General features: G+C 40.6%; 1 protein-coding gene across 1 annotated transcript in view; it reads right to left on the bottom strand.

The window, feature by feature from the left end:
- The window catches only part of SVEP1 (sushi, von Willebrand factor type A, EGF and pentraxin domain containing 1), a 247,462-nt gene that overhangs the window by 20,203 nt on the left and 200,728 nt on the right, over positions 1 to 26,531 (bottom strand). Inside the window, exons 33-41 of the mRNA XM_006864679.1 lie at positions 25,103 to 25,279; positions 24,628 to 24,712; positions 23,809 to 24,000; positions 20,776 to 20,943; positions 12,878 to 13,550; positions 6,908 to 9,705; positions 5,524 to 5,749; positions 4,282 to 4,437; positions 2,380 to 2,443 (exon numbers count right to left, since the gene is read on the bottom strand). Coding sequence (XP_006864741.1) covers positions 2,380 to 2,443; positions 4,282 to 4,437; positions 5,524 to 5,749; positions 6,908 to 9,705; positions 12,878 to 13,550; positions 20,776 to 20,943; positions 23,809 to 24,000; positions 24,628 to 24,712; positions 25,103 to 25,279 — 4,539 coding nt within the window. The remainder of the gene's footprint in view (positions 1 to 2,379; positions 2,444 to 4,281; positions 4,438 to 5,523; positions 5,750 to 6,907; positions 9,706 to 12,877; positions 13,551 to 20,775; positions 20,944 to 23,808; positions 24,001 to 24,627; positions 24,713 to 25,102; positions 25,280 to 26,531) is intronic.

Below are 26,531 nucleotides of genomic sequence, written 5' to 3'. Positions count from 1 at the left end.
TCTTTCAAGAAATTGAGGCAGCACAGGAGGCACTCACTCATCTCTGCCAAGAAATTTGGAAGACAACTATCTGGCCGACTGATTGGAAGAGATCCACTTTTGTGTCCATGCTAAAGAGAGGTGACCTAACGGAATGTGGAAATCATCAGACAATCTCTTTGATATCTCGAGTGAGTAAAGTTTTGCAATGGTAATACAAAAACGGCTACAATCATACATTGACAGGGAACTTCCAGAGGTTCAAGCTGGATTCAGAAGAGGCCATGGAATGAGGGATAGCATTGATGATGTCCAGTGGATCTTGGCTGAAAGCAGAGAAGGTTAGAAAGATGTTTATCTGTGCTTTATTGACTATGTGAAGGCTTTCGATTGTGTGGATCATGACAAGCTACGGACAACATTGCAAAGCATGAGTATTCCGGAACACTTAATAGTGCTTATGAGGAATCTGTACCTGGACCAAGAGTCAGTTGTTCGAACAGAACATGGGAATACTGAATGGTTTAAAATTAAAAAAGGTGTGCGACAAGGTTGTATTCTTTCACCACACTTATTCAACCTGTATGCTGAGCAAATAATCCAAGAAGCTGGGTTATATGAAGAAAAAACGTGGCATCAGGATTGAAAGAAGACTCATTAACAACCTGCGATATGCAGATGATACAACCTTGCTTGTTGAAAGTGAGGAGGACTTAAAACATTTACTGATGAAGATCAAAGAGCACAGTCTTTGGTATGGATTACATCTCAATATATAGAAAACAAAAATCCTCACCACTGGGCCAATAAACATCATTCTTATCAATGGAGAAAAGATTGAAGTTGTCAAGGACTTCATTCTTCTTGGATCAACTATCAACACTCATGGATACAGCAGTCAAGAAATCAAACGATGTATTGCATTAGGCAAATTTACTGCACAAGACCTTTTTAAAGTGTTGAAGAGCAAAGATGTCAGCTTGAGGACTAAGGTGCACCTGACCCAAGCCATGGTATTTTCAATAACCTCATATGCATGTGAAAGCTGGACAGTGAATAAGGAAGACCGTAGAAGAACTGATGCTTTTGAGTTATGGTGTTGGAGGAGAATATTGAAAGTACCATGGGCTGCCCATAGAACCAATAGATCAGTGTTGGAAGAAGTGCAGCCAGAGTGCTCCTTGGAGGCCAAAATGGCCAAACTCCATATCTCATACTTAGGGCATATTGTCAGGAGGGACTAGTCTCTGGAGAAGGATATGTTGGGTAAGGTCGAGGGTCAGAGAAAAAGAGGAAGACCCCCAATGAGATTGGTTGGCCAAGTGGCAGCATCGATGGACTCAAGTGTGGCAACAATAGTGAGGTTGGCCCAGGATCAGGCAGTGTTTCGTTCTGCTGTGCATAAAGTTGCTATGGGTCGGTACCGACTCAATGGCACCTAATAAAAACAACAACTTGTGGCACTGATGATTAACGTGCTGGACTGCAAAGTTGTTTTGAGTTGCAAGGTCGATGGCTCAAGCTTACCAGCTGCTCCTCTAAATCCCTATAGAGGGCCCCCATCAGTCATATCTGACTCAATGGCTCTTAACAGCAACAACAACTTCAATTAAAAATTGCTATTTTGCTCTATTATCTCCAGTTGTCTTTATGTATACTTTTACCTTTGTTGTTAAAAATGCTAGGAGTATGTTTGAGCAAGTGGGTGAAATGACAATTCTTATTTGTTAAGTTCTGATATAGGCAAGAACTTTCCATACATTATTTAATTTATTTCCTAAACTGGGATTACCACATAAAATACAGGATGGCAAATTAAATTAGAATCTCTGATAAAGAACAGATAAAGTTATAGTGTAAACATGTCCCAGTATATTTTGGCAGAGAAGTCATCTGGGTCACATGTTAAGAAAATAGTCATACAGTGAATCTGCTATTTACCCAATAAGTGTGGGTGTTCCCACACAATGGGTTAATGCAAATCGTCATGAACAGTGTGATACTTTATTTGACCGGGAATGACTTGATAAAGGTGGCAGTATTAGTCAATGGTATCACCCAAAAGACACAGCTTTAAAATTTAAATTACAATTATTTGAAGAAAGCTCATAAAAGAATGTAAATAAACTCAGTAACTGACTAGTTTCTGAAAGAAAACATTTGCCATTCCAGAAGCAGTCATCTTGGGATCTATTCCAATTTAATTACTAATCTCTACTACAATTTTTGACACTTTTATTAGTTTGGTGCCGTCGAGTCAAACCCCATGAAAGGTTCTCATAGAGTTTATTATTATTACTTTAAAAATTACAAACTGATTTTTTTAAAAAGAGGTGATCACATGGTTATTTGAGGTCCTCAGTATCATTTTTCAAAAATTCCAAGTGTTGTTTTACTTACTTTTGCACGTTGCTACTCTTCCACTCCACTGTCTATTCTCCTGACAGACACGTTCCTTGGTCCCCTGAGATTCAATGAAAAAAGATCATTGACAAGATTGTAACATTAAGAGAGAAAGATAACAAGGTAATGCAAAGCAACCTGAGCTCCGAACTGGAGTCAGCATTGAGATGCTAAGCAGATACATTAAGTATATTTTAAAGAATAGGTTTATTTATACTTTAAAAGTATTTTCATTAGGTGACTTCAAATTTCAGACCCTACCAGACTGGTATAATTAAAGTCTAGACTTTGCTTCAACTGTTGGTGCAGGAGTAGGCAGTATTGTCTATTGTTGTCTATGGAGTCACTATGAATTGGACCAGATTCAATGACACCTGAAAACAACATCAGCAATAATTTTATAACACTCTTCTCCCAGTTCTGAGGTCTCTATTTTGATGATTCCCTCAGTTGGCTGTAGTAATTAATCATTTCCCCATTAAGGCCTATTACTTGTGTAATATAATTTTTAAGATTTAGATGACCTACAAAGTTGCTTACTTCATACAAAAATGACAACAAATCTACATACTATGAAAGTGTAACAGAATTGATATTAGCTGTTCTAATTGCTTTGTCTAGCTTTTGATAATACTGCACTAGAAGTGATGATGATACTAAGGAGTCCTGGTGTGGCGCTGTGGGCTAATGCGTCAGGCTGCAAAGTCATTTGAACAGCTAGGTCGGTGGTTCAAGCTCACCAGCTGATCCTTGGAAACCCTATACAGGGTTACTATAGGTCGGAATCAACTTAACAACAACAACAACAATACTGAAGTTGGAAAATGCAAAAAGGACCATGTTAGTTACTTTATCCCTCTTATCTTCATTTGTCCAAGTAACTGTCCAATGCTGATAGCAGGATATTTCCCAAAATGTTTAAGGCACATTATCAATTTCCTCAAATTTTAATGATCCATGAATTTGCGCTATATTTTATTTAAAAAAATAAGCTGTACCAATGTTCCTCTCCATAAATTGCAAGATTAGTACTCTCACATGATGAACAACTGGTTTCAATCACTGAACCTGTCTCCAATTGCTGTCATCCATTACATTACCAGACATTAACCTTTGGGGGAAGTAAAACAAAAGCCACATAAGACTGTTTCTAACTTTCCTCGACCTATCTTACAATCTTTAAATTCCCTAGTCAGAAAATAATGAGTCACGCTATACAAATTTAACAAGTCACTGTCAGTGATAAAAACAGGCAAGAAGTTTCCTGAAAAGCCAGATGACAACACTCTATAATGTGAAATAATCCTCTAATTTCAAAATTCTAATCTTCTTTAAGTTTGATGATCTGATAATGCTTTCAGCAAAACTGACTGCAGCCCTCCCACCAAACAAAACGCGGAGACCTATGTGCTGCCTGCAGTGTTAATATTGCAAACTGGGAGTGATCTGCAGACAGAAGGTGGTATTTTGATTGAATTGTCCTGTGCATTTTTCAGGCCAGTCATCCTGTGGGAACCTGGTGTCTTAATCAAGAAGTTGCTAAGGTCATTGAACTCCTTGCTTGAGGAAATCCAGGCTTTTCATGCCTACAACCCTGTGGTCACTGGAGAATTTCCCTGCAACTCAGTATGATTTTAAGGAAGCCAAAACACAGACTTACTTAATGACCACTGAAGTAATAGTTTCAGTCTAGTGGTTGGGATACTTCCTCTTCCTTTTCATGACTTTGATTTTTAAAATCAAGACTTATTTTGCTTTTTAAAATTATAAGGCATCTTAAATAAATCCTGGAAAGTATTAAGGTGTAAAGTCTATGAAACAAACCAGTGCAAATACAAAAATGTTCCCAAATATATCAGACAAACAAAATAATTCTAGTTATATAATTTGTTTACTTACCTCTAATTCATAGCCAGGCTCACACTGATAAACAATTCTGCTTTCAAAGCTATATTTACTGCCAACTACAAGTCCATGTTCTGGACTTTCAGGTTTCCCACAAGAAACAGGACTGCAGAATTCCTCAGACAATGGTGGCTCCCAGGTGCCATCAAGCTAAATTATAAATAAATGATAAGTTACATATAGGCATTGATATGTATTAATTAGGAAATTTGCAATAGGAGAATGTTGTTGTTGTTGTTATGTGCAGTGGAGTCGGTTCCGACTCATAGCGACCCTGTACAGGGTTTCCGAGGCTGTAAATCTTTATAGGAGCAGAAAGCCTCATCTTTCTCCCGCGGAGCAGTTGTAGTTTCAATCTGCTGACCTTGCGGTTGGCAGTCCGATTTGTAACCACTACGCTACCAGAGCTCCTTTAATATAACCCCACAAAAGGACCTAGAGTTTGGTCTTACTTCTGCAATGTATTATCTGTGCCTTAAAAATATATACTACTTTTTAGGTTGTTTTGATAACAGTTACTGACCAGTTTTAGACATTTCTTGAACACGTGAAACAAGCATTTTTTTCCCCTCTAGGAGAGTCCAGGCAATAATCAAGAAGTCTGTTTTCAATATGATACATGTGGCAACTAGATGGCTGAATGCAGACATTCTATGACTTACCCCAATGTATCCTTCTATTTCATATAGTTTCACATTTACATTGACAGTGCATGAGAATGAGCAGCAATTAGTCCTATCATCTGAAGTTGGAAAAGATGACCTGGGTATCTCTGTTGAGTAGTTCTGCTTGGGGGGTTATCATGAGTTTGAATGGACTCAGGTGCAATTAACAACAACAACTAAAGGGGAGAACCTGTTGTTTTTTTAAAGTGCTGTTGAGTGGTTTACAACTCAACCTGTGCAGGGTATCAGAGCAGAGACACTGTACAGGGCTTTTGAGGAACGGCTGGTGGGTTTCAACTACCAGCATTGCAGTTAGCAGTCCTGTGCTTACCCTAAAGCACCACACCAGGACTGCTGATTCAGAATTGACTTGATGTTGACTAACAACAACATGATTAGAACTGCCAAAGGATTTTCTTGAGTCACTTTTCCCCCCTTCTTGGGACAGCAAGATAATGGTTGCCTGTCTATCTATTTTTCTGTCTATCGGTCTGATAATCTATCTACCCATCCATCTATCCATCCATCCATCCACCTTCTTACATGTTCTAACGAAGGTAGAGACTCTTACCTTACATGTTGACACATTAACACCTTCATAAGTATACCCTTGTGTGCATGACACAGAAACCTGCTTATTCACACTGAAATCTTCCCCGTGAACAAGTAAATGTGTTCTATTTGCTGGCAGAGGGCATTTTTGGGGGCTGCAGGAGATTCTGTCAGGGAACCAACGACCATCTTTCTCACAGGTGAATGTATCGATATCTGTATCCATCACATAACCTTCTAGACATCTGCATCAGAAATGTAAAAATGAGTGTTGTAAAGAGAGTATAATATAGTTCTGGACCTATTGTTGAACTTACGAAGCTGTTACAAGGCCAAGAAGACATCTGTACAATGTATCAAATCTGATTCCAGTGGATGCCATTGCTAGTATAAACATCAATATGACAATGAGAGAACAATTCTTCAGGCATTCTAATTAAAGTTTATCTAGGACTAAAATTGCTTTGACATTATTTACCTTGGTTGTGCTGTAGGATAAACCCTGGGCTATAAGATCAGTTTGAACCACAAGGTCAGCAGTTCAAATCCATTAGCCGCTCCTCAGAAACCCTATACAGGGTCGCTATGAGTTGGAATCAACTTGATGGCACTTAAAACAAAAACAACAACCATTGTTGTAGATGGTTGTAGTGCGTCGTTGAGTCAGTTCTGACTCATAGTGACCCTGTATAGGGTTTCTGAGACTATAAATCTTCATGGGAGAAGAAAAACCTCATCTTTGAACTGCTGACCTATCAGTTAAGCACCCAATGTATAACTGTTATGCTACTAGGGCTACATTTGTTGTATATAGGATTACTGAATCGATTTTTACTCTAAAAATAAGTAATGGCTCAAGGAATTCTACACAAAGTTCAGAATAGACTCAAACATTATTGAGACTATAATATAGTTAATATTTATTTTCTCTGGCTAGGCATTGTTCTAGATATTTCACAGATCTATTTCTTTTAATGCTGAGAATTATGTAGGATTATATCACAGGATAATAGTGCTCAAACTCAGGATTCTAAGATCCTTTCTAATGTTTAAAAAAGTGTGTTTATCTGATTAATGTTTCAATAAAATGTATTGACTTCCTACTGTTTTTAAGTACTTTGCCAATATTAACTAAGCTAACAATCTATTTCATGAAGCACAGCTGAATTCATGACAATTATTTTAGGAAGGAAATGTTAGAAATGTCTAAATTTAATTTTTGTAGTCAGTGGATTTCTACACAATTATGGGTAGAATCAAGCCAAATGTTAAAAGCTTCCATTTCCAGAGAATAGCCCAGACATGGTGTTTTTTCCCCAGTTAACTACGGTTCTGACCTGTCACTCCTCATTTTGCAGCCCTACTGCTTGTACTTCTTGGGAATTCTAAAGACACGGTCTTACCTGAGTTTCACTTTACTTCCATAGGTATGTGTCTCTCCAGTAGTCACTGCATTGGTGGCAAACGGTGGGGGTCCACAGGACAGGGGCTCACAGACTGGATAAGGCTGGCTCCATGCTCCTTTCTCTGTACATATCAGATCGGCACTGCCTTGCATGACATACCCAGATCTGCAGCTGTAAGTTACCACATTTTCCTCCAAAGAGCCGCCATCACTGATGAATGCATTTGCTAGCACTGGGAGAGAGCCACAGGAAATATGTTCACAGTGTGGGAAGCCAGCGCTCCATTGGCCATTGGCTACACAGGTGATTTCAGAAAGTCCCTGGAGCTTGAAGCCTTTGAGGCACTGAATCCAGGCTGCTTTTCCACAACCAAAATCAGTCCCATTGACAACTCCATTTGGAATTATGGGTGTAGAGCACCTACAAGGCAGGCAAGAAGGTGTGCTGCCACTCCAGGAACCATTGGAGAGACACCTTCTTGAAGGGCTCCCATGAAGCTTATAACCAGGGAAGCACTGATATTGGATATGCCCTCCATGATAAAAGGAAAACCCATTAGGGAAGCTATGGGTAAGATCTTCAGGTGGTCCACAGTTGACTGGTTTACAGACAGGAACCTCTGCGTCCCAGTTACCATTTGCTTGACAGGTGAGTTTTGGAGCACCATGCAACATGTACCCCTCCAGACAGTGGAATACAACTTCCTTTCCAAAGCTATGGTTCAGGCCATCCATCACCCCATTCAAAATCTGTGGTGGAGTGGCACATCTGGCAGGGACACAGCTGGGAGTGGCTTCACTCCAACTTCCATTGGCAAGACAAACACTACTTCTGGCTCCCTCAAGCAAGAACCCTTCATTGCAAATGTACTCAACCTCTTTCTGGAATGTGTACACATCTCCTATCACTTGGCCATTGGCTGAAATTGGTGGTGAACCACAGTCTACAGGAAGACAGATTGGCTCACTGCCATCCCAATGTTTATTTTCTTGGCATGTTCTTTTCCCAGTGCCATTTAGCACATATCCAGGGTTACATTCATAATATAACACGCTCAAGTATGTGTAGTTGCTTCCTTTGATGGAACCATTCATGACGGGATTTGGCTTTTTGCATGAAATGGCTTCGCAGTGTGGGGACACACCACTCCATTCTTTACTCTGTAGACAGAGCCTTACATTGGAGCCTACTAGAATGTGCCCGGATTTGCAGCTATACTGCACCGCACTGCCCATGGTGGTCTCTGTAAAATGCAAAAAGCCATTTTCAGGTGCAGCAGGCAAGTCACATTCAATTGAAATACATGAAGGTGCACTGCCATTCCAAGTTCCATCTTCCTGGCAAATCAGCATAGGGGTCCCTAAAAGTTCATATCCTGGAATACAGGTATACAAAACCACTGTGCCATATAGAAAGCTTGACAAATGTGTAGCAGGAGACTCCTTTGAAATGTCTAAGGTTTTAGCCATTGCTAAATGATGAGGAGGATGAGGAGGATGAGGAGTCAGATAAGGAACTTCCATCATTTCATCCTCTTGGTCGAAATATCCTTGGCCATCTTTGACCTTAGTACAGTCTCCAAAATCTATGTGAGGAGGGAGACCACAGTCGATGGGGACACATGTTGGGATGGAGCTTGACCAACCTGACTCTTCACAGGTCTGCATGGCATGCCCAGCCATCTGGAACCCAGGAAAGCAGCTGTAAATGACCATGGCACCATAGCTGTAATCTGCACCTTCTACAAACCCATTTTCAATGGGCTGTGGGGGGTTACAGTGTATGGCACTGCACGATGGGACATCCACATCCCAGTCACCTGTCTCTAAACAAGTCAAGGCTTTGGGACCTTTGAGCCTGAAGCCTCGGTCACAGGAGTAAGTAATGGTCTGCCCATAGTGGAGATCGGTGTAAGAGAATTTGCCATTCAAAATTTCCTTGGGCTTCGGACACTCAATGGGTTTACATGTGGGTTTTCCACCAAGCCAATGACCATTTTCTCCACAAAGGGTGGTAGCGTTTCCCACCAATTCAAAGCCTGGCTTACAGGTGTAGAGAACTGTGCTGAGATAGGCAAGACCTTGCACATCGATGATGCCATTGAGGATTTCCTCAGGTTGGGGGCATTCTACTGGAACGCATTCTGGCAGGGGAGAACTCCAGGTGCCATCCACTTGGCAGAACGTAGTAGGGTCTCCTCTTAGGAAAAACCCATCCACACAAGAATATTTGACAGTACTTCCAAAATGAAGAGCAGCAGAAGGAGCAGGGACACCAAAGGAAATCAGTGGAGGTGGGAGGCAAAGGACCATTTTACAAACAGGAAAGGAATCATTCCATTGCTGGAATGGCAAGCATTTCAGGACGGAGGGGCCTTGTAAGGCGTGACCTTCTTTACAGGAAAATGTTACCACTCCTACTTCTGTAGTCAGCTCCTTCAGTACTAGCTGGTTTTCCAAGAGGGGTGGCTCTGGGCATTTGGCAGGCACACACTTGTGGTTTGCCTTTTTATTCCACGTGCCAGATTTCTGGCACGTCCATGAGTCATCACCAATGAGCTCATAACCTTCATTACAGAAAAACTGTACTTTGGATCCTACTTCAAAGTTTTCTCCTTTCGTGTAGCCATTCTGAACTGGGGGAGGTTTTCCGCAGCTGAGAGGTATACATGACAGAGGGGATTCACTGTACCAGTGGCGGTTGGCTTGGCAGACAAATACAGGATTGCCAACTGATTTGTACCCTGGGTTACATCGATATCTTACTTCACTCTCGAAGATCCTGCCGGTTGTGTGCTGTATAAAAGGGAGTGAACAATTAACAACACAACAACACAGCTCACTAAATACCATGGCTAATAGAAAGGAACTCAAAGGCTTACGTCAAAAGGAATCAATTAGGACTTAAGCAAATTAGATTTGATGTTTTATCTAGTAGGTGCGACATCTTTGTATTTGGTTACAGTGAAAAGACCAGTAGCGCTAAATTAGATGATCTCACACCACAGTAATGTTTATCTGTGTTGAGGCCCTAAGTATAAGATCAAACAGTCCTTATAAACAGATTGATAAATGGTAGCAACACTGAAAACAATGAGTTATCAGGCAAATAAAATCTTGCTGATCAAAGTGTTTTAATCATAAAAGGAAATGTAGATACATTTAATCTTGAATGCTATTAAATAATAAAAAAGCAAATAAGTGTTTTCTTAGATATGAACGGAAAGGAGCTCTGGTAGCGTAGTGGTTACGAGTCGGGCTGCTAACCTCAAGGTCAGCAGTTCAAAACTACTAGCGGTTCTGCGGGGGGAAAGATGAGCCATTCTGCTCCCGTAAAGATTTACAGCCTCGGAAACCCTGTGCAGGGTCAATATGAGTTGGAACTGACTCCACGGTACTTAACAACAACAACAACAATGAATGGAAAAGTATTCATCCCTCACATATGTGAGTATTTATATATTCTTAAATTGCTACTAGCACATAGGATGGAAAATGAAAAGCAACATTTTACCTTTGAAAACCACACAGTTAACACCCATTACCTCAATCTAAATAGTGTAAAATAGGATGAGTTCAATTTTAGGCCATGCAACCAAAGAATTAAGTTATCAAACCTTTGAAAGATAACCATGGATCTCCTTTAGTGACAATAATAAATTCTAGCTTACATGCTATAGCAAACCTATCCCTCTTTGGAAGTAACTGTTTTGTTTACTTACTTATTGCTTGAGTACCCACATGTATGAAAGCCCTGTCCCATGACAGGTCTAACATATTTTCAAATGCTGGGTCGCCTATGCGTAGCATAGTACTGATCACCAAAAATAAGTATTAAATGAATAAATAAAGAATACTTTGTTACATGTAACACCCACCCTCTACCATTGGAGAGCGATTACACCTTCTATTAGAAGGATTTGTTGTTGTTTTATTACTTTTGGTGAAAAATGTATAGGTTTTAAAAAAGTGCTTAATTAGTCTCTTTCATATTTATACTGGCCCTAATTTGGGGGAATAGATTTTTCTCTTAGTGGACTTAGTGAGAAGACATGTTAGGGTGAAAGCAGGATTTATTTGGGTCTGACTTAGCTCTCTGTCCATCATGATGAAAATACCATTAGGACTAAGAAAAGAAGATTGCAAAAACTTCTTCAGGTGAATAGATGGTTCACTCAATCTTTTATCTAAAAATAAGAAATAATAGATTTCTCTGGGTTTCATTTAGATCTTGATTTCTATGAAATTAAGTATATACCTATCTTGGAATCATTTCTTCTTTAAAACATAATTGTATTTTACCAAAATTGGTTTATTCTAATTTCATTTTTAGGGCTAAGATGGTGCCACAAAGTGCTTGGAATGCCTGTCTGCTAGTGTTGTTGCATAGTGGTTACGAATCGGGCTGCGAACCGCAAGATCAGCAGTTCGAAACTACCAGCTGTTCCACGGAAGAAAGATGAGGCTTTCTGCTCCTGTAAAGATTTACAGCCTCGGAAACCCTGTACAGGGTCGCTATGAGTCGGAACCGACTCCACGGCACATAACTACCACCACCAGTGTTGTTGTTGGTGAGTGTTTTCGAGTCAGTTCCAACTCGTAGCCACCATGCATAGGGTTTTGAAGGAATGACTGGTGAATTTGAACAGTAGACATTTTGGCTCAAACAGACCTTGTAGACCAGTGCTTTATCCCACAGTGTCACATTTGCTAGTAGAATATAGAAAACTATGTATTAAAAGGATTCATAATAATCTTCACAAATTTGTCTTCACTAAGGAGCTCTGGTAGCTAGTGGTTATGAATCGGGCTGTGAACCTCAAGGTCGGCAGTTGGAAACTACCAGCCGTTCCGTTGGAGAAAGAAATACATATATATGGAGCTCTGGTAGTGTAGTGTTTATGAATCAAGCTGCTAACCTCAGGGTCATCAGCTAGAAACTGCCAGCGGTTCTGTGGGAGAAAGATGAGGCTTTCTGCTCCCATAAAGATATATAGCCTTGGAAACTGACTCCACGGCACATAACAACAACAACAGCACACACACACACACACATATATCTCTGATAGTGTAGTGGTTACAAGTTAAACTGCTAACCTTAAGGTCAGCAGTTTGAAACTACCAGCAGTTTGAAACTTCCGCTGGAGAAAGCTGAGGCTTTCTGCTCTCATAAAGATTTACAGCCTCAGAAACCTTGTAGAGGGTTGCTATGAGTCGGATACCACTCCATAGCACATAACAACAACAACAACAACACACTACCTAAGGAATTCTGGTGGTGCAGTGGTTAAATGTTATGCTGCCAGCCCGTCCATAGGACAAATATGTGGTAGTGGTGGTGGCTGTGTGCCGTGGAGTCGGTTCAGACTCATAGCGACCCAGTACAGGGTTTCCGAAGCTGTAAATCTTTACAGAAGCAGAAAGCCTCATGTTTCTCCTGTGGAACAGCTGGTAATTTCGAACTGCTTACCTTGAGGTTTGCAGCCTGATTTCATAACCATTACGCTACCAGAGCTCCTTAGGTGCGGTAGTTGTTTTGTTGTTGTTATGTGCCGTCGAGTTGGTTCTGACTCATAGCGACCCTGTACAGGGTTTCCGAGGGTGTAAATCTTTACGGGAGTAGAAAGCCTCATCTTTCTCCCGCGGAGCGGCTGGTAGTTTCGAACCACTGACCTTAAGGTTCGCAGCCCAATTCGTAACCACTATGCTACCAGAGCTCCTTCTGTAAATTTGGAAATCGACTTAGAAACTGCATGGGGTCAGTTCTGCTCTGTCCAATATGCATTGGAATGGACTTCAAGGCTACTTTTTCTTTTTTTTAAATGGGTTATCCACTATCTACTTCAGCTACTTCTATTTTCAACTCTTAATCTGTTTATTGGCCCTGTTCCTAAATCTTGGGTCAATCACAAGGGGTTAGCTCTTCATGTGATGGAAGTCAAGGTCCACTTACTACTTAGTCTCTTACCTCCAGAAAGCCATTGTCAACCTTAGGTGGTTCATTGCAAGATACAGGGTGGCATGTGGGTAAGGGGCTACTCCATTGTCCGGTGGCTTCACAGGTGCTCTTCTTCTCCCCTTTGATGTAGAAGCCCCTGTTACAGCTGTAAGCCACCATGGCTCCAAAACTGTAGTTGGACCCACTTGCATAGCCATTCATGATGCTGGGCGGCTCTCCACACCGCACAGGGATGCACTGGATGGACATGGGGGAGGGGCTCCACTGCCCACCTCTCAGACATTCAATCTTGGCTGAGGTATTCAGCACAAAACCTTCCATGCATTTGAAGCTCACGACTGAGCCAGCTGCAAATTTTGCTTTGCTCACAGATTCCAAGATGCTATAGGAAACGGATGGGGGTTTTTCACAGAAATGAGCTATACAGCGGGGCATGGCTTGGCCCTCAGGGGGCACCCACTTGCCCTGAGCATTGCAGAGGAGCTGGGAGTTGTCTGCCAGGCTGTACCCATCTGAGCAGTAGTAGAAGGCAATGTCTCCAAATAACCGATGGGCAGTCTCTGGAGAGGCATGTTCCACATTGGGGGGCTCATCACAGGACACAGCCAGGCATTGCTGGTTACTTCCACTCCACTTGCCACTGGCCAGGCATTCAATGGTATCTGGACCAGCAAGGGTATAGCTGTGAGATTAGGGGGAAAGAAATAAGAACAAAATATGTATTGGGAAAGCATGATTGAATCTTCTCATTGTCTTTTATCTTTCCAATAATGACTTTTATTCTTTTATGTAAGTATGTGAGGCCTGGCAGTGGAGTGGGTTTCACATTGGGCTGCTAACTGCAAGCTCAGCAGTTTGAGTTCACCAGGCACTCCGTGGGAGGAAGATGACGTTTTCTGCTCCCTTAAAGATTTACAGCCTCTGACAATCTATTCCGGGTCACTATGAGTCTGAATTGACTCCACGGTACACAACCACCACCACCATGTGTGTAACCCAGTTGTTTGCTACTTTAATGTTCTTCACATGCATAATTTAGTGACCTTAGTTATGATTATCATGTTGTTCAACCATTACCATTACTCATTTCTAAATTATTTAAAACAATATTTATTGTTTGAATATTGGCTTCTTGATCAAATGACTTCCTTTTGAGGCATATAAATGAATTTTGCTGTTAATGTTTGCTTAGATAGAGAAGTGGATTTGCTCAGAGTTTTGCTATAAAAGGATCTCTAATAATTGTTACACATATTTTTTAAAAGAAAAATGAGTTATAAGCTCTGCTCTTGTGTGACTCAGTTAAAAATTGGAACCCTGTTTGTCTTTAGATGATTTTAGTCTACTGGGTTTGGTATTAATCTTTGAAATAAGAGCTGATGAATCAAATTTAGCTTATACCTCATAGCTATACACTGTTATTCAGTGAACTATGAAGCTGTGATTATACTTTCGGTCTCCAAAGCCTTTCAACTAGTGAAATCCTTAGTCATGGGGTTAGAGCTGTGTTCTGGATGTGGCTCTGGTATTGATAATGTATCAGAAGATGACCAACCCTAAATGATGCATTTTCAACAATACCCAGAGCTTCTTAGGACCTATCATATCCCTCCATCAGACCTAAGTTCTCTCTTCTCTTTTCTTAATGTTTCTCAGTCATCATTTAGTCTTTCCTTAAATAATTCTTAAGGGGCTGCTTAGTGATAGTTAAAAGTCACATAGTGCCCAGATGTGATGCCAATGCAGTTACTTTATACACGTTTGTCTCCCCCGAAACTCCAGATGCCTAGTGCACTGTAGGCCCTATTCACATGCAGTGTTTTCTAGAAAGAGGGGAGAATGGACTTACTTTGCTTAATAACTCTGAGACTTTATGTATAGGGACGATGTATTAATATCTTGCAGAAATCTTAAATTACATTCAAATACTTGCTCAATGAAGTAGATAAAATATTAGAATAGGCAGCATTAGAGTAATTCTTGTTTTTCATTTTCAATTTCTTACTGAGGATAACAATGACAAGAGAGTTTGGAAGGAGTGTCCAACATCACATCTGTCCATCATTTGACAGTAATGAAGGGGTAAATGGACTGAAATGATTGGGCATCTAATTTAATCCTCTCTTTCACGGATTGATTTCTTCATTTTACAAATGAATGAAAGGTGGTTCTGAGAGGCTAGGAATCTTGCCTGAAAGCAGCAGAATTGGGTTCTCAACCTGGCTTCTCTGAAATGAGGTAGGTTAGATCAAAACTTGGGGTGTCATGTGGAAACTGTATTGAAGTGCTACCACTTCAGATGATTTGCACTGACTCTGAACTGGCTAGTTAGCATTTCTTCTGAGGTCACTTTTAGTTTTATGGTATGTTGGCTTATATGGAGAGGCTGGAATACCTGCATCTCATCTGGCAAGATTTGTGAAATCTACAGGAGACAGAGTTTAAGAAGGACAGAACAGCGCACCGGAAGAGATGTGTTTATCTACCCTACCTACAGCCACATATTGTGTTAAGCACAGAAGAAGTCTCAAAATGAATATGTTTGTCTCCCATAGCTGAGCATGGTCTGCAGTTAGCTACAACTCACTGTTTTTGACAAGCTGTGTTGGAAGAAGTGCAGCCAGAGTGCTCCTTGGAGGCCAGGATGGACAAACTTCATCTCTCATACTTAGGACATATTGTCAGGAGGGCCCAGTTGCTGGAGAAAGGATATCATGTTTGGTAGGGCGGAGGGTCAGAGAAAAAGAGGAAGACCCCCAGCGAGATGGACTGGCAAAGTGGCAGCATCAGTGGACTCAAGCATGGCAGCGATAGGTTGACCCAGGATCGGGCAGTGTTTCGTTCTGCTGTGCATAAGGTCGCTATGAGTCAGTACCGACTCGATGGTACTTAACAACAACAACAAATCCTATTTTGATAAATACCAGATGACTTGTATCTCTTGGAGGATCCAGGAAGGTGCAGAGTAGTACCCTAAAAGTATAATTTTATTATTTAAAAACCCATTGTTCTAGTTCTGAATGCCTAGATTCTACTAGAGGATGTATATGATGTACTTTGGGTAGAAGTTCCATTTGTTAAGACTCCTGATGTTTTATAGCATAATTTATATCATTTGCACACTTTGAACCATGCATCATTATTGCCATAGGTCCCTTGATGTTGCTAGTATATTCACTGGCTAAAATTTATAGGCACTACCTTAGACCCATGATTTATTAGGATCCAACCTGCCACTTAAGAAATGTTTCCTTTATTTCATGGGACCAGTTGCCCTGAGGCAGAAATATCTATCTCCAGAACCTTCCTTATTCCTCAAAACCTCTTGAGGACACAAGAATTGTTTTACAATTTGGCAGCACCTCTTTAAACCTCTGGCCCCTGATCTGGAATAGCTCCACCAACTTTACTCTTCCCTAATGGAAAATCACAGCAATGTTCTTTTGTAACAAAATGAAAGATTACAACTAAATACATATTTGCAGAATCAGTGAGAATAAAGGATGCATTTTCAATACTACCCATAAGGTTTTAGGACCTACAGTATCCCTCTGGTAGATCTTCTCTTTTCTTAATGTTTCTCAATCAGCATTTAGTTGTTCCTTTAATTCTTATGGGTCTGCTATGTGCTTTGGTAGTGTAGTGGTTAGCTGTTCAAAACTACCAGCTGTTCCATGGGAGAAAGATGAGGCTTTCTGCTCCTGTAATGATTTACAGCCCCAGAAACCCTATACAAGGTCACAATGAGTTGAAACTGACTCCATGGCACACCATCATGTGACTATCACCACGTACCAGGCACACTGCTAGGTGATAAGCAAGCGTCACCTAGTGCCCTATGTGATGTCAATGCATTTACTTTTTACAAGTCTGTCTCCTCTGTAACTACAGGAACCTTGTACGTTGTAGGACCTCTTCACACCCACAGTGCTAGCTTAAAAGAGGAGTGCTCAGTTCTACTTGGTCAGTGGGAAGGGGAAGAGAGATGCCAAAGATGAAGTGGCTTTTGATGGAAGTCACAGGAGAAGGGAGGTGAGAGAAGAATCCTTCAAGGTAGAGGAGCAGCATGAGCAAAGAAATGGGAGTGAGATACACCTGGGACATTCATTCTGTGCGCGTACAAATGGTTAAGGTTGGCATATTAGCCCTGGAAAGGAAGTGGTCATCACCAGGACCTTGTGAGTTTTTGATAAGATCATGGAGATGGTTGTTGTTAGGTGTTGTCAAATCGATTTATGACTAAGAGTGATCCCATGTAACAGAGCAGGACTTCCCCATGGCGTTTTCTAGGCTGTTCTCTTTATAAGAGCTCATCACCAGGTCTTTCTCCCATGGAGTTGCTGGCTGGAATTGGCCTCCAACTTTTGGGCTAACAGCTGTGCACTTAGCTATTACACCATCAGAGCTCCTACAATGTTGTTGTTGTTGTTAAGTGCTGTTGAGTCAATTCCAACTCAGAGTGACCCTGTATAGGGTTTCCAAGGAGTAGCTGGTGAGTTTGAACTGCCGACCTTGTGGTTTGCACTCTGGTGCTGATCCTACAGCGCCACACCAGAAGTCCTATGAGTTAAAATGTGGCAATGATTTTCAATAGCCCATACATTTGACAAGGTCTCTCATAAGATCTTAGAAGACACAATGTTGTTAGAACAACAAGATATTTAAGTGGCTTACTAAATGAATAACTCAAAGGGTCACTAGAAGTATGCTAGTTGGGGTCATCATATGCAATGAATGTCACAAAACTCTGTACTCAGCCTAATATACTCATCAGCTTTTAAGCAACACAGAACTGTATTGTGGAAGGAATAAGGATTTTCATAGGTTAATTCAATGCTTTGACCTTACAAGATGCTGCTATCTGGTAAAGATAAAACAGAAGGCCCTGAACTTAGATAAGAAGGAAAAATTGCTCAACTGGAAAATCTGGCGTAGGAGCAGCAAGTATGTATGAAGAACTTTGGAGTGCCATGTAATGTAAGGTCAATGACTTGATGGTGACATTCTTCAAAAAGTTACTGCATTTCTAGAAACTCATTTAGGAAGTAAGAGAAATAAAACACTTATCTTTTAAGAACCATGTACCAGTACCTAGATTCTGTAGGAATAGTTACAGCCTAATTTCAATGTGCATTACACTCTGGTTATAAAAATTCAGAAAGGGCTCTAGACGGAGGTTCTAAGGACAGTAGCTATGGTCGTGAGTGGACTTGAAATCAACCATTGGTGAGAAAGAGAAGTGCAGATTTGAGGTTGAACTGAAACATGTTTCCTTATATTTTCCTTCATGTCCAAAGCTACAAGCTCAACTCAACAAGGCTGCCTACCTAGAGCGACAGATCATTTGCCAGCCACAGAAATGTGTAAAGGGGATCCCTTGCTGAAGTCCCCCAATTAACTCTAAGGACCTATTTGTAAAAGAACCTAGGGTCTAAGCTGTTAATTCTTGCATGAATAATATTAGACGAAGAGAAAATGTCCACTGTCTGACTCCAAAAGTGCTTTGGTTAATGTAGTCAATGAAGTTGAAGGTAGAAGTTTTTAACAAAAGCAAATATCTTCTAAAACACATCAGTTATTATTTCAAAATGCCAAAGAAGGGATATTTTCAAAATGACCAAAAACAAAACAAAACAAAAACCGTAAAACCCAAAACAAAAACCCCATGAAAAACAACTGAGTAATCCATTGCCTAGTTAGAAGTGTAACTGGTCTTTGCTCAAACTGCTGTACCTTTTCATTCGGTCAGAACTCTGCTGCTGTGTATTAAGATTTCTAGGGATCATTTTTCATCTGCTTATTGTATTGTAAAGCATGTAAAGAATGAAAAAGTTTTGTACAGATAATAAGAGGTAGGCCCTCTAAATGTTGGCTACCAAGGCAGAAAAAATTGAAATTGGTACAAATTTGAAACGTTAGAATATTTCATTAAGTTCTGCATGACATTTTGCATTCTTATTCAAGAACCATTGTGGCCATTCTTGTAGATTGTTATTAAAAATTAGGCCACACAAATGATCAAAACATGTTTTATTATACAATCCTAAGGAAAAAGGTCCCATTAATATCACAGTGATACCATAAAAGGATATACATCTCAGAATGCACCGGTGGGGATACATTTGCCTGTTTCTGGAATAATAACCAGAGAACCTTTGAGAATAGCCAGGTGCAATTTGCAGTGCTTTGATTTACACACTGAGTGCAAGTGTGCTAATGACTATGTGCCGGGAAGCTTTACGAGAGAGCTCCCGAGTCGTTTATTAACTCTCCTTTTAGAAGAACCTTAAGAGAACAGCATAGTATATATTTAATCAGCTACAATTTAATTAGGATAATAAAAGCATAAATCTGCATTAGTAATTAATTCTGTTTTGCATTAATAACAAGGATCAAAGATTTCATCTTAGCGTACCCTGTAATTGCATTTAGAAGCTTTTATTTGAGAAGAATAAAAAGGGGAAATTTTGATTAGGATTTTAGGGTGTCAGTTTAACCCTCCTTCCCTCCCAGGTTTCTTAGCTCTCAGGAGTATACGCATAGGACGATCATTTTAATGATTTGGGCAAACATCTGAAAATCTCCAGTGCAGAGTTTTGATAAAAGATGAATTTGGTAGGTCAAGTTTGGGGTGGAAGGTATGAATCTGGCTTGACCCTCAGGTTTTTTTCTTTTTTTTTTGCAAGAAAATAGTGGCGCCACCTGCTGGCAATCTGTATTAGTGGGATGGGCTCTCTAACTTCCATGATGGCATAGCAAAGGTGTTGGTGTCCCTCCAACATCATAACGAAGACTAAGTTTCTGGAGTTTGAGTTTTTGTTTTCCCCTGGCTAGGGCATTTCCTCACAAAATTCATAAGAAGTATGAACCTTTAATTAGCTAATTTTTCATAGGAGAAAAATCAAAACACAGAGCTTATATCATTTTCACAAGGATATACAGTTACTGACAGAGGTGAGATACAAATGCAGATGCAAACCCAGAAAATGGTAACCCCGTCTGCTGTTGCTGCTTCCAATCATGATCCAGATGTGTGAAAGACAACTGTAGCACATTTGGAATGTGAAAGTGTAATGAATGGTGAGGATATTTCTCAACGGGGCATGGAAAAAACAATAAAATGCGAATCAGTGGACCAGGGATTTAATATTTCTCTGTACCTTATTGGAGTCTGTTGTGGCATTGTGGGTTAATGTGTTGGACTGCAAGTTCAGTTCAAGCTCACCAGCTGCTCCTAGGAAACCCTATACAGGGTCAGTATGAGTTGGAACTGACTCCATGTCACTTAACAACAACAACCATATAGTATTGACCTTCAGACCCCAATCCAACCCATCATGAGCTGCATCCTTGTTTTAGACATGACTCACAGCATTTTCAGGAAATCAAATGTGAAAGCACTTTGTGTATGCTCCCTGTTTAAGATTTTTTATCTCTGAATTAAATGAGATCATTAGAGATGAAAAAAAAATTGGACTATTTTTTTTTCAGATGTCATGTTTAAGTTGTAAGACTTAATGTTTTGCCTTTGCTTTTACAGACTACAAATATACAGTTGCCTATTTAAATGAGCTGTTTTCACCTTTAATTAAAATTATGCATCTTTAATTAAAGTAGCATAAAAGTGTTTCCCACTGTATTGCCCCAATATTCACTGTTTAGTGCTTGATATTTGATAAAATACTCGAATTCCAGAAAAACATTATTTACACAGAAGACTATGAATATATTTCCTTTCTGCAGTTAGAAGGCAAGAGCATAAAGTGCTCTCTGGCTTCAGGTGCCGGGAAATTTAATTTAGTGCCCAAGGGAGTCCATTTCTACAATCTGAGATATCTACTTCTTTGGCTTCCTTCATCTGCTTCCTGGGCTCCCTCTGCTGGCTTCCAGCTGTAGGTGTTACTTACCCTTCTTTGCAAGTGTAAGTGACAGTGTTTCCAAAAGTGAAGTTACTCCCAGTGGTGACAGCATCTTTGATGGCAGACGGCTCCCCACAGGAGATAAGGTGACAGGTAGGTGGTGCTAGGTCCCAGCTGCCTGAGGCCGTGCATCCAATGACTGAAGGGCCCTGTAAGCTATAGAAAGAATGACAACACCCTTTCACTGGATGAGTCAGGAAGGACTTAGAAGAAAATAGGGAACATATGAAGAATTGAATAAAAACATTTCTTTATATTTTACTTATATATAAGCGAGGGGAATCTCAACGGGTGATGCCACTTAAAACAATGAATAGTCTAAAACAACATAGCCATCGGGTACAAATTAAACAGATTCGTGTGCTCTTTGTGAGTTAGGATAATTAAGGGCTTGTGCCAATTTGACTGGGCCAGGATTTTTAGGCTTTTGGCAGTTGAGATATAAATATCCCCATGATGTGATTTGATTTGATAAATCAATAGGAGGATTAAGGGTGGGCGGTGTGGTACTGTGGGTTAATGCGCCAGACTGCAAAGCCATTTGAACTGCAAGGTCGGTAGTTCAAGCTCACCAGCTGCTCCTTGGAAACCCTATACAAGGTTGTTAGGGTCGGAACCAACTCGACGGCACTTAACAACAACGCCACCTTTGAAGTCCTGGTGTGGCGCTGTGGGTTAATGCACTGGACTGCAAAGTCGACTTAAACCACAAGGTCTATGGTTCAAGCTCACCAGCCACTTCTTGGAAACCCTATATAGGGTCGCTATGGGTTGGAACCGATTCAATGGCACTTAACAACAACAACAACAACAACAACACTTTTAATACCACCACTACCCTGATCCATGCCTGGTGTTGTAGAATTCAGGCATATATTTTTCCAATATTTTTTCTGTGTGCTTTCTATGTACTTATAAATATGTGTATATATGTATACATATATAGTAACACAGTTTAGACCCCAGGATCATAGCAATGAACATGACCTTGGCCTTATTTACCTAGATTTTCTAATTACTCAGCTAGCTTTTTTCTGTTAGATCCTAACCAACGTATTAACCAATCCTCATCCAAATAGCCTGCTGTTCACAAGGTCTGCGTGCCCTACAACATCCTGTCTTCCTTATCTAGTGCTGCTGTACAGAAATACTACAAGTGATGGCTTCAACAACCTGACATTGATTCCCTCACAGTTTGTTGTTGCTGTTAGGTGCCATTGAGTTGGTACCAACTCATAGCGACCCTATACACAATAGAACGAACCACTGCCGGATTCTGCACCAGCCTTATGATGGCTGCTTCATTGGAGCCCATTGCTGCTGCTGCCATATCAGTCCATCTCGTTGGGGTCTTCCTCTTTTTCTCTGACCCTCCACTTTACCAAACATGATATCATTCTCCAGGGACTAGTTCCTCCTGATACTATGTCTGAAGTATGAGAGATGAAGTCTGGCCATCCTATTTTCCAAGGAACATTCTAGCTGTTCTTCCAACACAGGTTGGTTTGTTCAATCTCACAGTTTAGGAGGCTAGAAAACCAAATTTAGAGCAATAATTCAGAAGAAAAGTCCTTGTCTCTTTTCAGCATCTGTGGGCCCAGCATTCCTTGGAGTTCTCCATGTGTCTTGGCATCAATCTCTCCCTGGATCCAGCAGCTGCACAGTGCAGGGAGCCCGGGTCCAAAGGATCCACTCCACTGCAGGCTCTTGTCTCTTGGTGGTAGGAGGTCCCACTTTCTCTGCTCAAGTTTCTCTCCTTTGGTCTCTTGTAAGATAAAAAGTGCTCTGACTGTGGACTTCTAGCCTCCTAAACTGTGACAGAGTAAATTTCAGGTTGTAGTATTTCTGTTACAGCAGCGTGAGATAAGGAAGACAGGGTGTTGTAGGGCATGCAGACCTGGGGAACAGCAGAGGACTTGGATGAGAATTGGTTAGTAGGCTGGTTAGGATCTGATGGAAGGAAGCTACCTGAAAAAATCAAGGTAATTAATTGCTATGAGCCTGATGTCTGAACTGTGGTACTATGTGTGTGTATATATATATATACATATACACACATACACATACACACACATATATATACACACACACACACATTTATAAGTACATAGAAAGCACACAAAAAATATTGGAAAAATACACTCCTGAATTCTAACAGTAGATATTTCTGGAGTTTGGAATCATTGTTATTGTTAAATGCCATCAAGTTGGTTCTGACCTATAGTGACCCTGTCTGTATAGGGTTTCCATGGAGCATCTGGTGTGCTTGAACAGCCGACCTTGTGGTTCAACCTGACTTTGCAGTCCAGCACATTAACCCATAGTGGCACACCAGAAAATGGAACCTATTGAATCAGTAATGTGGAATAAGGTATTGTAGGAACCTTGGCTGGGGCCTACGACTCTGACCCCTGGTCTTTCTCTGATTTTACAAGCATGCATCCGTACGTCATGGTCAGGTCACCTTTGCTTGCACACCTGATTCTGACCATCTGTGCCATTTCTGACCATTTCAGATCCTGTTGGCCATGCTTATCATCTGACCACAGATTGACTTGCTATTGTCCCTTGGTAAGAACACACAGACATTTACTTACACTGTGAATCGAATTAATCTCTTACAGTGGGAAACACCCAGCCCCTCACCCTGACATGCTTTTCACAACATCTCAAGCAATCCTGAGTATAAACTGAGAAGTTGTTCTCAGAAAAAAAATCAGTCACAAAAGTTATAAGGATTGTGCTATGCTTCACAAACCCTTTTCACTTTCCTGTTTAAAGTCTGAATGTTTCTAGCAGTTGAAATATGGCTTTATGAAGTCGAAGTTAGACTGGATATTCACCCTTGCCCTGAGTATTTACTATAAACGAGGTCTCAGGAAGATTATAAACGGGAGGAAATCATTTAGATTTAGGAATGTGTATATTTAAAGTCAATTAGGCACATACAAATGAAACCTGTAAATCACAACGAACAATCTAGGTCTTGTAGGAAGTTTGGCTGGTGTCTATGAAGTTTACCTGTATCCTCTCTCACATGAATATGCAGCAGTAGAAAGATAGGTAAGCCCACTCAAAATATATTTTCCATGATCTATGTTTTTGGGACTTGAACACTTCACCAGTTCACACCGAGGAGGAGGATGACTCCAATAGCCAGCAGCAAGACAGGATGACTCTTTATTACCCTCCAGAGTATATCCTTCATCACACCTAAGGAAGAAGAGGAAAATGTCAGAACTTTCTTTAGAAACATAATTTTAGCTATGGCCAAATCCCCTAAGATATTAAGAATTTCTACATATAGTAAAAAGGTCTCTCTCTTTTTCTTTTACCTTAAAAAAAAATCAACTAAAATAAAGCATCTAAATTATTCTCTTTCAAGGTTGATACTGTATATTTTCCCCACAGGGATCTTGCTAGGAATGATAGAATTAAAGATTTGGCTTGCCTCTAGTTTGTGCCCTGGGTTAACAGCTTGAAACGGAATTTCCTTTGGGGGTCATCTGGTCCTTGATAGAAGACATAGTGGGTTTAGAGCAAAAGTCCCAGTTTATAATAAAGAATAGTCACTAACTTGAATAAACCCTTTTAGATCATCCAGTCTCAAGATACCTGAGAGGGGCACTGGTGGCAATAATGGGCTGGTTGACAAGGGATTAAAGAATCCCAGCTGTAACTACCAATCAATTATTGGGATACATTTCTTCATATTACACATAATTCCGTAAATTGTATATTAATTCAAAAACATCCTCTGGAATCATCTTTACCCTTTCCCCCAGCAGTATATCATGATAAGCACATCATCAAGTTCTACTGTATGGTTTGAACACTTACCAATACATCACTTTACTGCCATAGGTAAACGATAACTCATCAATGCCACCATTTTCTGGAATAACTGGTGCACCACAAGAAATAGCTTAAAGGAGGAAAAACAGAACCATTTTTCTTAACTAATGAGTGTAAAAATCTCTGAAAATCCAAGGGGGAAATCTAGGTTTTCTTGTCAAGTTTGGATTTCATTGACAAAAAAAAAAACAGTGATACAGCATTATATATATGTCTACCCTGTACATTACCAGGAGTACCTAACACAAGGAGCTCTGTTAGCGTAGTGGTTATGAATCGGGCTGCAAACCGCAAGTTCAGCAGTTTGAAACTACCAGCTGTTCTGCGGGAGAAAGATGAGGCGTTCTACTCCCATAAAGATTAACAGCCTCAGAAACCCTGTACAGGAGTCGGAACCGACTCCATGGTACTTAACAACAACAACCTAACACAATAAACATGGAACAGTGACTAAACATACCTTCACAATATGGCAACAGATGACTCCATTCACCAGATTCCAGACACATGATGTTGGTTACTCCCATCAGCTGGTGGCCTTGCTCACAAGAAAACGTGACTTCAGCACCCACAGTATAAATCTCACCAAAAGAGTGGCCATTTTCTGGATTTCCTGGAGCCTTACATTTTATAGGTTCTCAAAAGAAAGCAGCAGGTTTGGGGGGACAATAAGTAACTTTCACATAACCATGTAAAGTCTCACAGCAAGAGAATTCCTGCATAGTTAAGGTAATAGGTAAAATCCTGAAAAAAGCTTTTGAAGGGAGATTCATATAGTCCAGCAACACACTGGACACCAGGCCAGTGTATGTTTAAATAGGCTCTCCAACAACAGTATTTTGAAATGTCAATGACTAACAAAAATGTACATTTTTCTGACCCAAAAGGTCATTTTTTCACTGAGGACACAGTGGTGTTGGCAAGGGATGACTTAGACTCTAGCCCACCCCCGCTCTCCCACCCCCTAGCCCCCACAACCACACACCATTTTAAAAAAGAGCAATTGGCTTTTCTAAAGAGTATGTAAAACTTGTACAAAAACAGATTCAGAATAAGTTCCCAGGATCCTTTATAAAACAGGTCATGGACCACAAGACCCCCGTCCCCGGTACAAATTAGGAGTCAGTGTGGCATTTTGGGATAAACACTGGACTGCTAACTACAAGGTCTGCAGTTCAAACCCACCAGTCACTCCTTGAAAATCCTATACGGGGTCACTCTGAGTCAGAACCAACTGGATGACCCTTAACAACAACAACACTACTGCTGGGAAGGGAACTCAGTGAGAGGGAAGTTTGGGCCTATAGTGGAGCAAAAGGTATGGATACAATGCTTGAATTCCCAAAAGAGGGAAATAGAATGAGCGTAGAAGAATTGATGTTTTTGAGTTATGGTGTTGGAGGCAAACATTGAAAGTACCATGGGTTGCCAAAAGAACCAACAAATCTGTTTTAGAAGAAGTACAGCCAAGTGCTCCTTGGGGGCCAGGATTGCCAAACTTCATCTCTCATACTTCAGACATATTGTCAGGAGGGACCAGTCACTGGAGAAGGAGATCATGTTTGGTAAGGTGGAGGGTCAGAGAAAAAGAGGAAGACCCCCAGTGAGATGGCTTGGCAAAGTGGCAGCATCAATGGGCTCAAGCATGGCAAAAGTAGTGAGGTTGGCCCAGGATTGGGCAGTGTTTTGTTATGTTGTGCATAGGGTCGCTGAGTTGGTACCAACTCAATGGCACCTAACAACAACAAAAATCTTTCTGAAGTCTTTTTGACTATATAAATCAAGGACTTTCAATGGAATCCACTCAAAACTTAAATGCAATGATAGGACTTGATTTTGAGAAAATAACCAGATATTAACACAAAGATTTATGCCAAAAAAAAAACAAA

This window comes from Chrysochloris asiatica, unplaced genomic scaffold (genome assembly GCF_000296735.1).
Source record: "Chrysochloris asiatica unplaced genomic scaffold, ChrAsi1.0 scaffold00069, whole genome shotgun sequence".
In the NCBI taxonomy this organism is placed as follows: Eukaryota; Metazoa; Chordata; class Mammalia; order Afrosoricida; family Chrysochloridae; genus Chrysochloris; species Chrysochloris asiatica.
Note: the sequence above shows the minus strand (reverse complement) of the source record. Positions and strands in the feature narration are given on the sequence as shown.